This window comes from Thamnophis sirtalis, unplaced genomic scaffold (genome assembly GCF_051295495.1).
Source record: "Thamnophis sirtalis isolate CommonGarterSnake01/CBP01778 unplaced genomic scaffold, rThaSir2_p1.2 scaffold_2, whole genome shotgun sequence".
Classification (NCBI taxonomy): domain Eukaryota; kingdom Metazoa; phylum Chordata; class Lepidosauria; order Squamata; family Natricidae; genus Thamnophis; species Thamnophis sirtalis.
In genome coordinates this window covers 68,750,185-68,764,486 of record NW_028261382.1, presented here as the reverse complement: position 1 = coordinate 68,764,486, position 14,302 = coordinate 68,750,185, and the positions used below count along the sequence as shown (strand labels likewise).

Genomic DNA, 14,302 nt, shown 5'->3' with positions numbered 1-14,302 from the left:
TTTTTATCCAAAATGCCTTAACATTACGACATGTCCACCATATATGAAAATATGTAGCATCACAAGAACCACATCTCCAACATTTAGGTTGAACATTTGGATACATAGAGGCAAGCTTTTTAGGATCTAGGTGCCATCTATAAAACATCTTATAAAAATTTTCTCTCAAGTTTTGTGCTTGTGTAAATTTCACATTTCTTACCCAGATTCTTTCCCATGTTTCAAGCATTATTGGTTCCTCGATATTCTGAGCCCATTTTATCATACAATCCTTAATCAGTTCCGTTTCAGAATCCACCTGTACTAATACATTATATATCCTCTTTATATGCATTGAGCTTTGATCTCTTATTTGTTTAAACAAATTATCCTCAACTTTTACAAAGCCAATTTTTTGATCTGTTTTCCACCTAGCCTGTAGTTGACCATACTGAAACCACGTTTGAACTACCTTCTCTTCTTTAAGTACCTCTAAAGATTTTAGTTCCATCACCCCTCTTTCTGAGATAAGAAGTTGTCTATAGGTGGTTCTATCGTGTTTTTGTTCTACATTCATATTTTCAATTGCATGTCTAGGAATTGCCCACATGGGCACTTTATCATTTAGTTTATGTTGATATTTTTTCCAAACCCGCAATAAAGCATTTCTTAAGATGTGATTTTTAAATTTCTTATCCGTTTTTTTATTAAATAACAGGTAAGCATGCCAACCATATAACAAGTCATATCCCTCGATATTCAAAATTCTGTCATTAGTTAGATGAATCCAATCACTAATTGCAGATAATGCCACTGCATCATAGTATAATTTTAAGTTAGGTAATTTCAATCCTCCTCTTTCACGTGCATCTTGCATTATTTTCATCTTTACCCTCGGCTTCTTTCCTGCCCACACAAATTTGTTGATACCCTTCTGCCATTCTAAAAGATTCGCATCTCTTTTAAGTATTGGTAACATTTGAAAAAGAAATAAAATTTTTGGTAAAATGTTCATTTTTACTGCCGCTATTCTACCCAGCAAGGACAAATGCAGTTTTTCCCACCTTTTCAACTCCAACTGTGTACTATGCCAAAGTGATTCATAATTATACTTGTATAATTTCCCATTTGTGATTAAAATATTAACTCCAAGATATTTAACTTTTTTAACTACCTCACATCTTAGCATCGCCCCCAGTTCTTCCTTCTGTTTGGTAGTCATATTTATAGCTATTATTTTGGTTTTTCCTAGATTTATTTTAAATCCTGAGACTTGACCATATTGATTGATCGTATTCAATAATACCCTACTAGTTTCCTGCGGTTGTTCCAATATTATAACCAGATCATCCGCAAATGCACGGACTCTATATTCTTGCTGTCTAATTTTAATCCCTTTTAGACCGCCCAGGCCCCGTATCTTATTCAACAATATTTCCAAAGTTATAATAAACAATAATGGGGACAGAGGACAGCCCTGTCTTGTACCTTTTTCAATTTGAAAGGAGTCTGTCAGATTTCCATTGACAATGATCTGGGCTGTTTGCTGCTGATATATTGCACCAATTGACCGTAAAAAGCCATCTCCTATCTGCATTTTTTGCAATGTCTTCAGCAGGAATTGCCAATTAACTTGATCAAAGGCTTTCTCCGCATCCAAAAATATGAATGCGGCCGGGATTTGATTGTTCTTTCCCAGGTATTCTAAAGCGTGATAATTAATCTAACGTTGTCCTTCATCTGTCTGCCCTGTATAAAACCAGTTTGATCGGTATGTATCAGTTGCTGAATTACCCCCATTAGCCTATTTGCTAATATTTTAGTAAAAATTTTATAATCTACATTGAGTAATGAAATAGGTCTGTAATTTTTTGGTTGGGTAAGGTCTTGATCTTCTTTGGGTATCAACGATATGAACGCAGTCTTCCACGAAGGAGGCACTTTCCCTCCCGATTGAATTTTATTGAATAGTTCTCTGAGGGGTTCTACCATTTCTAACTGTAGATTTTTATAATAAACAGCTGTTAAACCATCTGTGCCTGGTGCTTTCCCTAACTTTAATTGTTTAATTGCCTGCAAAATTTCCCCAGAGGTTATAGGTTGATTCAGCTTATGCCTATGTTCTTCTCTAACTAGGGGGATTTTCTCTTTATCTAGGAATTTGTCTATATCTCCGTCCTTAATTTTATCCCCTTTATACAACTCTGTAAAAAATTCCCGAAATACCTTTTGAATCTCTTCCTGTTGAAACACTTCCTTCCCTCTGTAACACAATTTGGATACATTTCGAGCTTTCCTTTTTTTTCTAATCTGATAAGCCAACCACCTACCGGGTTTATTTGCATTGCAGAAAGTATTATGTTTAGCATATAATAAACTAGTAGCTACCTGGTCAGAGATCAGCATATCAAACTGAGATTTTAATATAGCAATTGTTTCCCTAATCTTTGTATCTCCTGGATTCAATGTTAACTCTGACTCTTTCCCTTTAATTTCCTCTTCCAATTCTTTTCGTTTTTGCCCTTGTTTGTGTCTATGTATTTTGTTTATATTCATTAATACTCCTCTCATATACGCTTTGCTTGCATCCCATACATATTCCAAAGATGTACCCTTGTTCATATTGAGAACAAAATATTCCGATAGCAATTTTTTACAATCATTAACATACTTTTCATATCTAAATAAGTTTTCATTCAACCTCCAGGACCTTCTTGGCCTGGCTACCCTTCCCAATTCCATCCAGACTGGATTATGGTCTGAAAGAACTCTCGCCATAATCTTTGTCTTCTTCACCCTACAAAGTAAATCATTTGTAATTAGTATAAAATCAATCCTTGAAAGAGATTGATGTCTATTGGAAAAAAAGGTAAAGTCATGTTCTTCTGCATGCCTCTCGCGCCAAGCGTCTCGCAATTCAAAGTCGTCCAGCATGTCAAAAAAGGCTTTGGGTAACTTAGCTCGGAATTTGGTGTTCGGGCGAGCTGTCTTCTTATCTCTTTTGGTGTCGATCACGCCATTCCAGTCACCCAATAATATACAAGACTCAAAGTCCCACTGTACTAATTTAGCGTGGAGATTTCTATAAAATCCATCTTGTTGTTGATTAGGAGCATAAATTCCCAAAAGTAACGTCTTTTTCCCTTCTAAGATTAAATCTAATGCAATATATCTTCCAAAGGGATCTGCTTCAATTAGCTCAGCTTTAATATCTTTTCTTAAATATACTACTATGCCATTTTTCTTTTCCATGGCTGAGGTCGCAAAATGTTGGCCCAGTTTGGAGTTAAACAAATATTTTTGATCGGTTGATTTGATATGAGTTTCTTGCAAGCAAATTATGTCATTCTTAAACTGTTTGAGATAATGAAATATTTTCTTTCTTTTCTGTGGAGAGTTCAGTCCATTAACATTCCATGTCAAAATCTTAGTTGTCATTTTTGGTTGCCTGAAGCTTTTTTAGAGCCTCCCGCAAGGCCTGTCTCACCTTTGGTTTAGCTCCTCCCACAGCTTCTGAGCTTGTTGCAGTAGCTCCTTGATCAGTGGCCAACGATTGTTGAGATTGTTGCATAGTAGCTTGTTTATCCGTTTGTCTGGTGGTCTTACGGTTGGATCTTTTTTCCTTGACTCCTTGCCCTTCCGGAAGAGGGAGATGATACATTTTATCTGATGGTTGTGTGGTTTGCTGTTTATCTTGTTCGTCTCGTGGTTTTTCACCATATCCCGAAGGTTCAGGGTATCCCATCTTCAGAATCTTATGATAGAAATCACGAGCTTTCCATACAGAGCTGAGACGATATCTTTGTTTGTCCATTGTAACTATAATACCGAATGGGGCATCCCATCTGTACTGTATCTGACGCTTTCTGAGCTCTTCCACCAGAAAAGCATAATCTCTTCTGGCTCTTAGCATCTGAGGTGGTATTTCTTTCAAAACAATCAGGTCCTGTCCACCAATTTGAAGCTTAGTATTGTAAGACTCTTGTAGTATCATATTTCTAGATTCTCTTGTAACAAAGTATATTACTACGTCTCGGGGAAGTTGCCTTTGTTTTGCCGCCCATGAGTTAACACGAAAAATCCTGTCAATCTGCCAATCAAAATTGGATCCCGGTTTTCCCACCAGACGGTCAAAAGCTTCAGAAAACATTTGCTTTAAGTTCTCCTGCTTTTCTTCACGCAGCCCCCTCACTCTTAATGCAAGCTCCATCTGCTTATACTGTATCATAATAATTTGTTTTTCAGCATTGTCAATTTTTTGTTCCACCACTTCAGTTTTGGATATCAGGTTAGTTTTAGCTTCATTGAGAGTTTCTAAATTATCTTCCATTCCAGAAATATATTCTGTTATCACATTTACAATTCCCATCATATTATCATTCGTTTTAGTGACCCTGGTATCGAATTTGTCATATAGAACTTCCATCTCATTCCTTATTTCATCTTTGAATTCTTTGAGCATTTCTAGATTCTGTTCTCTGAATTCTTTAAACATTTCTAAGTTCTGTTCTCTGGATTCTTTGAACATTTCCAGAAAAAATTCTTTTGTTAGTACATCTCCACTAGGGGGCATAGATGGTGGGGGCTGCAGCTTTGTACCAGGTATGGGAGACGTTTTCGGAGGTAATTTAACAGAGGTTGATTTAGATGCCATTATATTTTAGTTTTAATTATTTATTCTAAATTACTAATCCACTGTGCTATGTGGAGAAAAAGAAATTCCTCCCCCCCCCTTTTTTTCCTTCTTTTTTTTTTTTTCAAGGGGTTTTACGGAGGATTTCAAAAGAGAAAGTCCGTTTGGAATGTTTGGAATGTCCCTGTTTCAACAACAAAGAGTCTTGAAAGCTTTAAGGGAGTAGCTCTAATTAAATTATAAGAGATTGTTTCTTTAATTCTGTAGCAGGAAGCCGGAGATAACAAATGCAGAAGCTGTAAACGCCATTTTGAAGACAATTAAACAAAAGAGGTTTTTATAACATTGAAGCTGGTATTTCAGATAGAGAAAGGTTTTCAAAGTTCACAAGTTTGGTCTTTGCTCGTATTGATTTTTAATAGTCTCTTTTCTAAAGATTGTCCTGAGGGGGAGGGGGTCCTGTCTAGTGCTGTGAATAACAGCTGCGAAGTTCAGGTCGGAGTTGAATGACTCAGCTTTGGGTTGATCCTCCCCCTCCGTCCACAGCTCACAAAAAAACAAACTGTGAACTTCAAAGAAGATTCTTACCAGCTGAGATTCCTCACTGCTTTTTTCTTGTCTGAAAAAAGAGTTATCTTCTTGATATTAAGTAGATAACGAACCTGAATTCTGGGGGCAGCTCTGTTAAGCTGCCGACGGCGACAGGCCACTCCCTGGAAGTGTCCAGGAAGACGACCTTGAGGGTTAGTAGTTGAAATGAGACCTCTCTCAGGGGCTCAAATGGGGCTTCCGTGAGGGCCTGAAGGACCGTGGGAAGGTCCCAGGTGGGGAATTGATGGACCACTGAGGGTTTCAGATTCGCCGCCCCCTTGAGGAAGCGCTTTAGGACCGGATGTTGGGACAAGGGAGGAGCATTCACCCCCCTAGAACTGTGGATAGGGCGGAGACCTGTCGCCTGAGCGTGCTAGTGGCTAGACCTTTCTCATGCCCCTCCTGGAGGAAGTCCAGGACCTGTGGAACCGATGCAGCAGCTGGGCAGAGGCCTTTAGATCAGCACCAGTCCGCAAAGGCCACCCAGGAGGCGTTGTAGATGCGTGTGGTGGACTGTCTCCTGGATGCTTCTACTGTTCTGATAACGCTTTCAGAAAATCGAGCCGCCCTTAATTGTTCCCACTCAATCGCCAGGCGGTCAGATGAAGCCACTCTGGATCCGGATGCTCCAGAGATCCCTGGTGAAGAGCCACCACCCCGGCTGGGATCCTCCAGTGGGGGACTGTGGACAGATCCACAAGGTCTGCCAGCCAGGGGTGGCGGGGCCAGAAGGGAACCACCATTATCATCTCTGCCCCCTCCGCTACCACCCTCCTCAGGACCCCGGGAATGAGTGGAAGGGGGGGAAGCGTAAAGAAGACCTGGTGGCCATCTGCACTGCAGGGCGTCCGTGTCCATAGCTCCCCTGGTCGGAAACCTCGACACAAACTCTGGCAGCTGGGCGTTCTGTGGGGTCACGAAGAGGTCCACCGTCGGATGTCTGAACCTCTTGCAGATCTGACGGAAGATCGATGGGTGGAGTTGCCACTCTCCGTTGTCTACCGTCTCCCTGCTGAGCCAGTCTGCCTGCTGGTTTTCCGTTCCGGAGATGTGCTCGGCCTTGATGGACTGCAGGTGCCTCTCTGCCCAATTTCCCAGGCGCAGGGCCTCCTCGCAAAGGGTCTTGGAGTGGGTGCCACCCTGTCTGTTCACGTGCACCTTGGCCGCTACGTTGTCGGTCAGGACCAGGATGTGATGTCCGGCTACCGATTCCTTGAAGTGGCGAAGGGCCAGGTGGATGGCTCTAAGCTCCAACCAGTTGATGTTGTTTCGAAGATCTGATGGGGTCCAGCGGCCCTGGGCGATCTGATTCTCCAGGTGGGCCCCCCAGCCAAAGAGACTTGCATCTGTGGTGAGGGTCCTCCTTGTCAGTTCTCTGAAGAGGCACCCCCTGTTCAGGGCTGGGGACAGCCATCAGCGGAGAGATAGCCGTACCTGGGGTGACATTCTGATCCTGAAGGTAGCATCGCTCGTCCCGGCTCTCTGGTGAGGTAGTAGGAACCACTGGAGCTCCCTGGCGTGTAGTCGAGCCCACGGCACGATTCCTGTGCCCGAGATGAACTTCCCCAGGAGCCTGGAAAGAAGAACTACAGGGACAGAGCGTAACTTGCGAACCCCAAGGATCATCTTAACGATACTGTCCTTGCGATCTTGGGACAGGAACACCTCCCCAGTCTCAGAATCGATAATGGACCCTAAGTGAAGGAGCTTGGTGGATGGGACCAGTGGCTCTTCTCCAAGTTGATGGAGAACCCCAGGGCTCTAAGGGTGTCAATGGTGATCTTCAGGTTCTGTTCAGCCAGGTCGGGAGTCCTGGCTAAGACGAGGATGTCGTCCAAATAACAGAACAAACGGACTGGGAGGGAGTGTAGGTGACCGGCTGCTGCTGCTAGGATCTTGGTTAAAGTCCTGGGGGCTGAGGCCAGGCCAAAGGGAAGGGCCCTATATTGGAAATGTTGCCCCTCGTGTGAAAACCTGAGAAACTTACGGTGATCTGGGGCGATCCTGATGTGTACGTATGCCTCTGTGAGGTCGATAGAGGCTAGAAAGTCGCCCGGACGGATGCCCTCCAGAATGGATTTTAGGGAGGCCATTTTAAATTTTCGGTATACCACCCTGGAATTCAGGAGCTTAAGGTCCAGGATGGCCCTCCATCCCCCGGAGCTCTTAGGGACTAAGAAGAGGTTCGAGTAGAACCCAGAGCCCTCCTCCTCCTCTGGGACTCTTTCAATGGCCCTGATATCAAGCAGATGTTTAATGGTCTTGGCCTTAAGGGCCCGCTTGGCCGGGTCCGTGGAGGGAGCGAAGGTGCGGAACCTGCTGGGGGGGAGAGCACGAAACTCCAGGTGTAGCCTGAGCCTTACAGTCTGGAGTACCCACTCATCTGAGGTGATACGTTCCCAGGCATCCGCAAACAGGGAGAGGCGACCGCCGATTGGGAGATCCGGGCCCGGATCATTTGAATCTGTGGAAGGGACGACCGCCTCCCCCTCGAAAGGGCCGCTTGCCCTGCTGCTGGCCCCTGAATCTGTCCCTGTGGAACTGTCTATCCCCCTGCCTGTGGAACCTGGGGTTCTGATACCTCTGACTTTGGTTGTTCCCGTCGGGTGGTCTGTACGGGGTCCTCCTGGGGTATGGCACGTGGCGGAAGTCCGAACGCTTGGCTGTTGTCGGCAGAACCTTCCGCTTGTTCTTGTCCTCCACAAGGAGGGGTCCAGCGCCATCCCAAATAGCTTCTCCCTGGTGTAGTCTGCCCCCATCAGGTGCCACTTCATCCGGGATTCCGCCTGCCAGTGGCGTAACCAGAGTAGGCGCCTAGAAGCGACTGAAGAGGACATAGCATGGGATGCATACTTTACCGCATCCAGGGTGGCGTCCGCTGAAAACTGTGTTGCCGCCAGCATCTTGGATATATCCTGCAGCACCCCCCTCTACCTGGGGGTCCTCATCCTCTGAAAATCCCACCTCCTTCAATTCTCCCTCTTCCAGGTTGGATGCCTCACTAGCTGTGGAGGGAGAGGCAGACCTGGCTTCCCTAGTAGCCGAGGTGCTGGGGCGATCAGTCTGCTCCCTGGGAGGATCCTGTGTGGGCCTGCTCCTGGAGCTTTGGGGCTGCTGATTTAAGCTGGATGCCATAACCTGGGCCAAGGCCCTAGCTAGCATATCCTGGAAGCTGTTGGTGAGATCAGGCAGGGCAGGCTGGAGCTGTGGAGGCTGGGAATAATCTCTGGGCTCCAGAGATAGAGGGGCCAAGCGAGGCCTGGCTGGGCTGGGAGCCCTGCGCCCAAAGGGGTCCACTCTCGACTCCGCTGGGGGGGGCGAAAGGGGGGGGCGAAAGGGAGCTGTGCCCTCTATGGGAGCCCCGCGGAGAGGCTGGAGATGTAGCCTGGGCCTCAGCCCAAGCAGGAGGCCTGCGGGGAGATCGTGATCTGGAGGGAGAAGGGCTGATGGTCGCCATGAAGTCCCTGGTTGAGGCCCTGGTTGATCTGGCCTCCTTCCTGGGGGCTGCCTTCTTAGGGGCCCTGGCCTTGTCCCTCCTCACTGGGGATCTCCCTCTGGGAACCAGGGAAATAGCCCTGGATGACCCCTCCTCTGGATCCACACCCCCTGGGGCTCTGGGCCTGGTGTCTCTACTTCTCGTCACCTCCGCCATTACTCACAGTTAGAAGATCACCACCTCCTCCTCTCTGCAGCCGGCTGTAAAAGCAGATTCTGCCTCCCGAGGCTTGAATCCGCTCCCTTTCTTCCTCGCGAGGTTCGTGGCTTCAGCTGCGGGCAGGCATGGCTTGGATTACCCCCCCGGATCACCGGCGGGGTAAAGCCTGGGAGAAGCCTCTTCCAGCTTCGCTGGTGCCTTTTGAGCGCTTTCAGCCTCCGTAGGGAGGTTGATCACGCGCTCTCACACGTGCTCCAAGATGACGATGGGGCTAAGATGGCGACCGCCGATCTGCGGTCCGATCTCCTGCTGCTGGGTTCGCAGGGACGATCCTCCAGAGATCCCCGGGCCTCCAACGTGGTCCCCGCTTTCCTGAGGCTCCGGAGCCGCTCCGATCCTCTCTGCCACGTGGAGGCTGCTTCCCCTTTCCTGCGCCTAGCCAGACGCTCGGGGTGCGCGCACGCACAAGCTGATCAGCGCGAGGCTTTTCCAGCGGTGCTTGAGCACGGTGGAGGAGAGGTGAGAGAATTAAAGGAAAAGCCTTGCTGGAAAAAACAATCCTTGCTAGAATCCTGAAAGAAAAAACTCCTAAGTCTTCGAAGAGAAGGGAGAGTCAGAGAAACACTCCTTTCAGGCCGTAGACTGAGGTTAATCTGGGAGAGTCGGAGGAGGTCAGGAGGTGTGGCTCCAAAAGATTAATACCTCGTCTCCAATAGGCAAGAAGGCTTGGTTAATACCCATGTGTTACTCCTCCCACGCCTTCTCTTCGGAAACCACTAAATTCAACCCTGCGCTATAAAGATTATCTTCTATCAGCTAACAATCAATTAATCAATTATTCTTTATTGATTAGCCCTTGGGCCATATCAAAACACCAAGTTCCAGAGACAAAAACTACAGTTTAAAATGAGATTGAAACAGATCACAATTTAAAATGTAAATGGAATAAAATACAATTTAAAATATAATCAGAATAGAATGCAATAATTTAAGATACAAATTAAATATGCTTAAAATTATATTACAATGTCACTCCTACGTCTACCCCGTCAAGTGGTCTTTCCTACAATCTACCATGTTTTGCTGCACCAACTTTGTCCTTATTTCCATCAACTTTACAGTAAATTTGACAATCCATTTCACCAACTGCAAATTAGTACCTAACAAACAATGTTGCAAAAAGCGCTCTTTAGACTTAGGGGTACTGGTATAAAAGGTCCTACCAAACTGGTATTCCCTCAAATCTGAGTACAGGGGCCAATCAAAAATTACGTGGGATATTGTTTCGACTTCCCCCGTCCCACATAAACAGACTCTTTCACTTGCAGGGATCCCCTTATAACTGCCCCAAAGCATGTGTGTTTGAAGTTGGTCCAATCTCAATTTGGAAAAGAATCTCCTTATGACGGAGATAAAGGCGAAGTTATATATTTTTCTATTTTAAAAATTTGTTTGTTTACTGATAACCAGGGGCAAACTTTTGCTGCTGTCACTTGTGCAATGTCTGATTGTGCACTTATGTCTTTAAATCTCTGTGCAATCCAAGTTCTGATCTGCCTATGATCGTGCTGCTGCCAGTTTAAAGGAATCTATCAGCTAACACTTTCTCCTGTTGTCCCCCCAGGAGAGATGCCTCCCTCGGCCATGACTCCGTCCATTCTTCTTTCTAAAGATGGGAGGTCCAAGCTAATAATTGGAGGCTCAGGAGGGCCCCTCATTATCCCTGCTGTAGCCCAGGTAAGCCATGAAAGCCCACCGCCATGTACAAGAGCCGCCCTTGGAGATGGCCCAGGACTTTCATTAATGAACCCACCACCCGCAGAGTCCAGTTCAAAGCCTTCTTCTACAGCTTCCCCTCTGCCCCAACCTGGTTCTTTTCTTCCATTTCTGTGATTTTCTTGGAAGAGGTGTTCTCCTCGGCTGAGATGTGGCCAGAGGAAACCTTCAGAGCAGCCTGGTGGGATTATTTTCCCCACAAAGTGTCAAGTTGTAGTCAAATTTCTATGCAGTCAAATCCCTTTCAATTACAGGAAAATGAAAACTGCTGGGGTGGGGTGGGGGGCGAGAAGCATTTGACCTTCTGTGGCTGGATGGAGCTTTTCATTTCAAGCAAGGAGAGGGCATGGGGCCAAAAACTACCTCAATATAATGCAAATAAATTGCATGCACTGAATTGCTCCCCGTGACTATTCCTTGGCTTCCATGACGACACTCCTGGTGGGTTTATCAAATGACTCTCTGTTGCAGGCCATCGTCAATAAGTTGTGGTTTGGGTACGATCTGGATCAAGCCATTGGAGCGCCCATCCTCTCTGCCACCAGAGATGGCTCCATTCAAGTGGAGAAGCACTTTCCACAGGTGAGACGCTGGCGTGCTTCTTGGGTCTTCTCTCTCTCCTGCCTCCTCCTCCCTCCCCTAACTTGGTGGTGAGGATCTTGTGTCCAACACAAGTCTCACAGCAGCAAGGTGGGTGAAAACGGTCGTCTTGGAGAGAACCATCCCTGCCATTATTTGCCAACCTTGGACAGATTCTTATACCATGAAGGCTGTGCGGGATTCCTTCCCCCATTTCATTGTGGGAGGCCCTTTGTGAGGAGGGGGAGATGCTCATGGAACTTAGCTACTTTGCCAGCTTTCCAATAAACCAAAAGAAATAGAACCTCCCTTCTGCCTGCCCCTGTCCCTCAGCAGGGCATCCTCCTTTCTCCTCTTAGGTTAAAAAGAGAAATGGAAGATCAGCCACTTGTTTTAGGAAGGGTGGGGTGAAAGTGTGGAGGGACAATTGTGACACAGAGGGAAGAGGAGGGCCAGCTGAAGACTTGGATGAAGAGGTTTTCCGAATAGCTCCCTTGTCTATTCCTTGGATGGAAAAGTCCCCGATAATTCAGAAACTTAGGTTGAGGTACTTTGGGCAGCTCTGCACAGGCTCTTCCTGTCTTGGAATTCCTTGTCCAGCTGATCTTCCCAGGCTCAGATATTAGACTCTCCACTGTCTCTGAAGACCTCCAACAAAACAGCATTTACCACTTCATGGGGCAGCCTGTTCCACTGGCTTATGGCTTGTCAGGAAGCTCCTACTATGCCTGGCCTGAGCCTGCTAAGTTTTAGTCCCTGCCTCTGGTCCTGCCCTGTGGGTCGATAGAGAGAACCGTTCTGCACCTGCCTGGGAATGGCCAGGCAGCCTCCTCCTGGAGGGTCCTCCAGGCTGCCTCTTCCCACTGCCCAGGCTCCCTTCCTAACATGATGGCCCACACAGCAGTGCAGGCAGCCTTTGAAGGGGGTGTGTGGGGCTTACTGTTGCCTTTTTTCCTCTGCAGAATCTCACAAGGGCTTTGATCTCCATGGGGCACTCAGTCCATCCTGCAGAGCATGACATGAATGTGGTGCAGGGCATCTCCCAGGAGGGTTTCTGCATCTTCCCTTATTCTGATCGGAGGAAGCGGGGAGAAGCCTCCGGCTACTAGAAGCCGGGAGAAGCTCTGCTAAACTCTGCAGCAACCTGCTCTCCTTCTCGGTCAGGCCTCCGCAGAGGCTGCTGCAAGGAACTTTGGATGCATTCCTATGCAAACCACACACACACACACACACACACACACACACACACACACACACACACACGGGCCAAATGGAGGTCTACATTTCTCCTCCATCAGGCCTAACTTCTTGCTGCAACTGGAGTTTATATCCACACATGGGCGAGAGATTCGTCCTGTAGAAAATCTGAGCCACAACTCTTGTCTCCCGTGAGTCCAGAATGTGAGGAAAAGGTCTGTTGGGCTAAGCCTTCTTGGAGTAGTCGCTTCTCTGTCCTGAGATGATGTCCTCTGTCTGCGGCTGATGGAAGCCGGGGATGCCCAGTGAGAAAGACCGAGACTGGCATGACGGAGGCTTTGGTCTTTGGAAGGAACCCAGGATTCTCCTGCAAATCCCCTTTGGTGCTACAAAGCGAGTTATCCAAAGAGAGCAGATTCGCTGCAGCCGGTGGGACGGGAGTCTTTCCAAGCTCAAGGCTTTGGACGAAGCTTTTGCCTGGCAAGGAAATGAGCCAGGGGACTGGGGCAACCATCTCCCCCAAGAGTTGAGTAGGGCCTGCTGCCAAAGCTGTGGAGAAGTTTGAAAGCCCCTTGGAACACGGGAGCCATTAACCTTGGATGCAGTTGCCTTTTGTTTCAGGCTGGGGGAGGTGGAGGTGGCTGGGTGCCCTGAGCTTTGCCCTCCACCCACCCTGGACACCTTAGAGCCAAAGCCACAGCAGGAGCTTTTCCTGTTTTTCTTTCTAAAAGTGAAAGAGACAGTCTGTTGTGTTCCCACCTGCTGATTGTTACTGTGATGGGGGGGTAGGGAGGGGGTAGGCAAGGAATGGGGGAATTCCACTAGGAATGGGAGAGACATTCTGGATTATGACCTTTTTAAAAAATGTATTTCTTCATGCACACATTTGTTCTATAGAAAGTTTAAAGTATATTTTCACAAATTATTTGTGGGTCTGTTTCTTTTCAAATCTCATGGCTTTGCTTTTTCTTTTCAAAGCCTCCCAACACAAAGACATATGGTTTTAGGTTGAGATTTGTTTCTGGAGGGTTTTTAAGGATTGCAATTTTTTCCCACTTTCTTTGGTCACAGCGCCTTTTGACAAGCCCATTCCAACCACCCTCCCCTTCCAGAGGAGCAACATGGGCAGCTTTCCCTTCGGCCCCTTTTGGCAGGCGATCCGGTGCTTGTCCTTCTCAGTGGGACACCAATGGGTGTGTGTGTGTGTATGTGTGCAATGGGCAACTCACCCTCTGGGGCTCCAGTGGGCCAGCCTGTTCATTGTCTTGGTTCCACACACACCTCTACCCATTTTTGTGCTGGAGTGCACTCACTTTCCTTATTGGTTTCCTTGATCCCAAAATGGGTGCTGAGCTTCCAGAAAGCCCAGTTTCTAGAAGACCGCCCATCTTGATGCCAAAGGAATGAATGGAGACCATGAAAAACCCTGTCATCAAAAGAAACTGATTACTGTATACTGCACAGCCGCATAATTTCTGGTCTCTTTCAGATAACTGAAGAAACTTCCCTTGTTTTATTGTCCCAACCAAATTCCATGGATTTGGATTATCTTCAGCAAGTTTTCCTCTAAAGAAAATCTCTGAATTAACCTCACCTCATTTTTAATGGGAAGGATTATAATTAAATATGAGCTACATTATATGAAAAATAAATCATAGTGTCAATGCTTCCATCTTTAGTCAAAGAAATGATCACTTCTCTCAAATGGAGTCAAGAGTCCTCCTTTCCTAAGGACTTAGCTAGGGCAAGACTGACACAGAATAGAATAGAATAGAATAGAATAGAATAGAATAGAATAGAATAGAATAGAATAGAATAGAATAGAATAACAGAGTTGGAAGGGACTTTGGAGATCTTCTAACCCAGCCCCTTGCTCAGGCAGGAAACTCTAC

At 46.5% G+C, this 14,302-nt stretch overlaps 1 protein-coding gene across 2 annotated transcripts in view; it reads left to right on the top strand.

The window, feature by feature from the left end:
* GGT5 (gamma-glutamyltransferase 5) overlaps positions 1–13,178 on the top strand; it is a 49,233-nt gene extending 36,055 nt beyond the window's left edge. For both annotated transcript variants that reach the window (XM_087705931.1, XM_087705930.1), the window contains 3 exons: positions 10,483–10,595; positions 11,106–11,216; positions 12,176–13,178. In XM_087705931.1, the coding sequence (XP_087562057.1) occupies positions 10,483–10,595; positions 11,106–11,216; positions 12,176–12,322 (371 nt within the window). In that variant the 3' untranslated portion in view covers positions 12,323–13,178. The remainder of the gene's footprint in view (positions 1–10,482; positions 10,596–11,105; positions 11,217–12,175) is intronic.
* Positions 13,179–14,302: the final 1,124 nt, after the last annotated feature.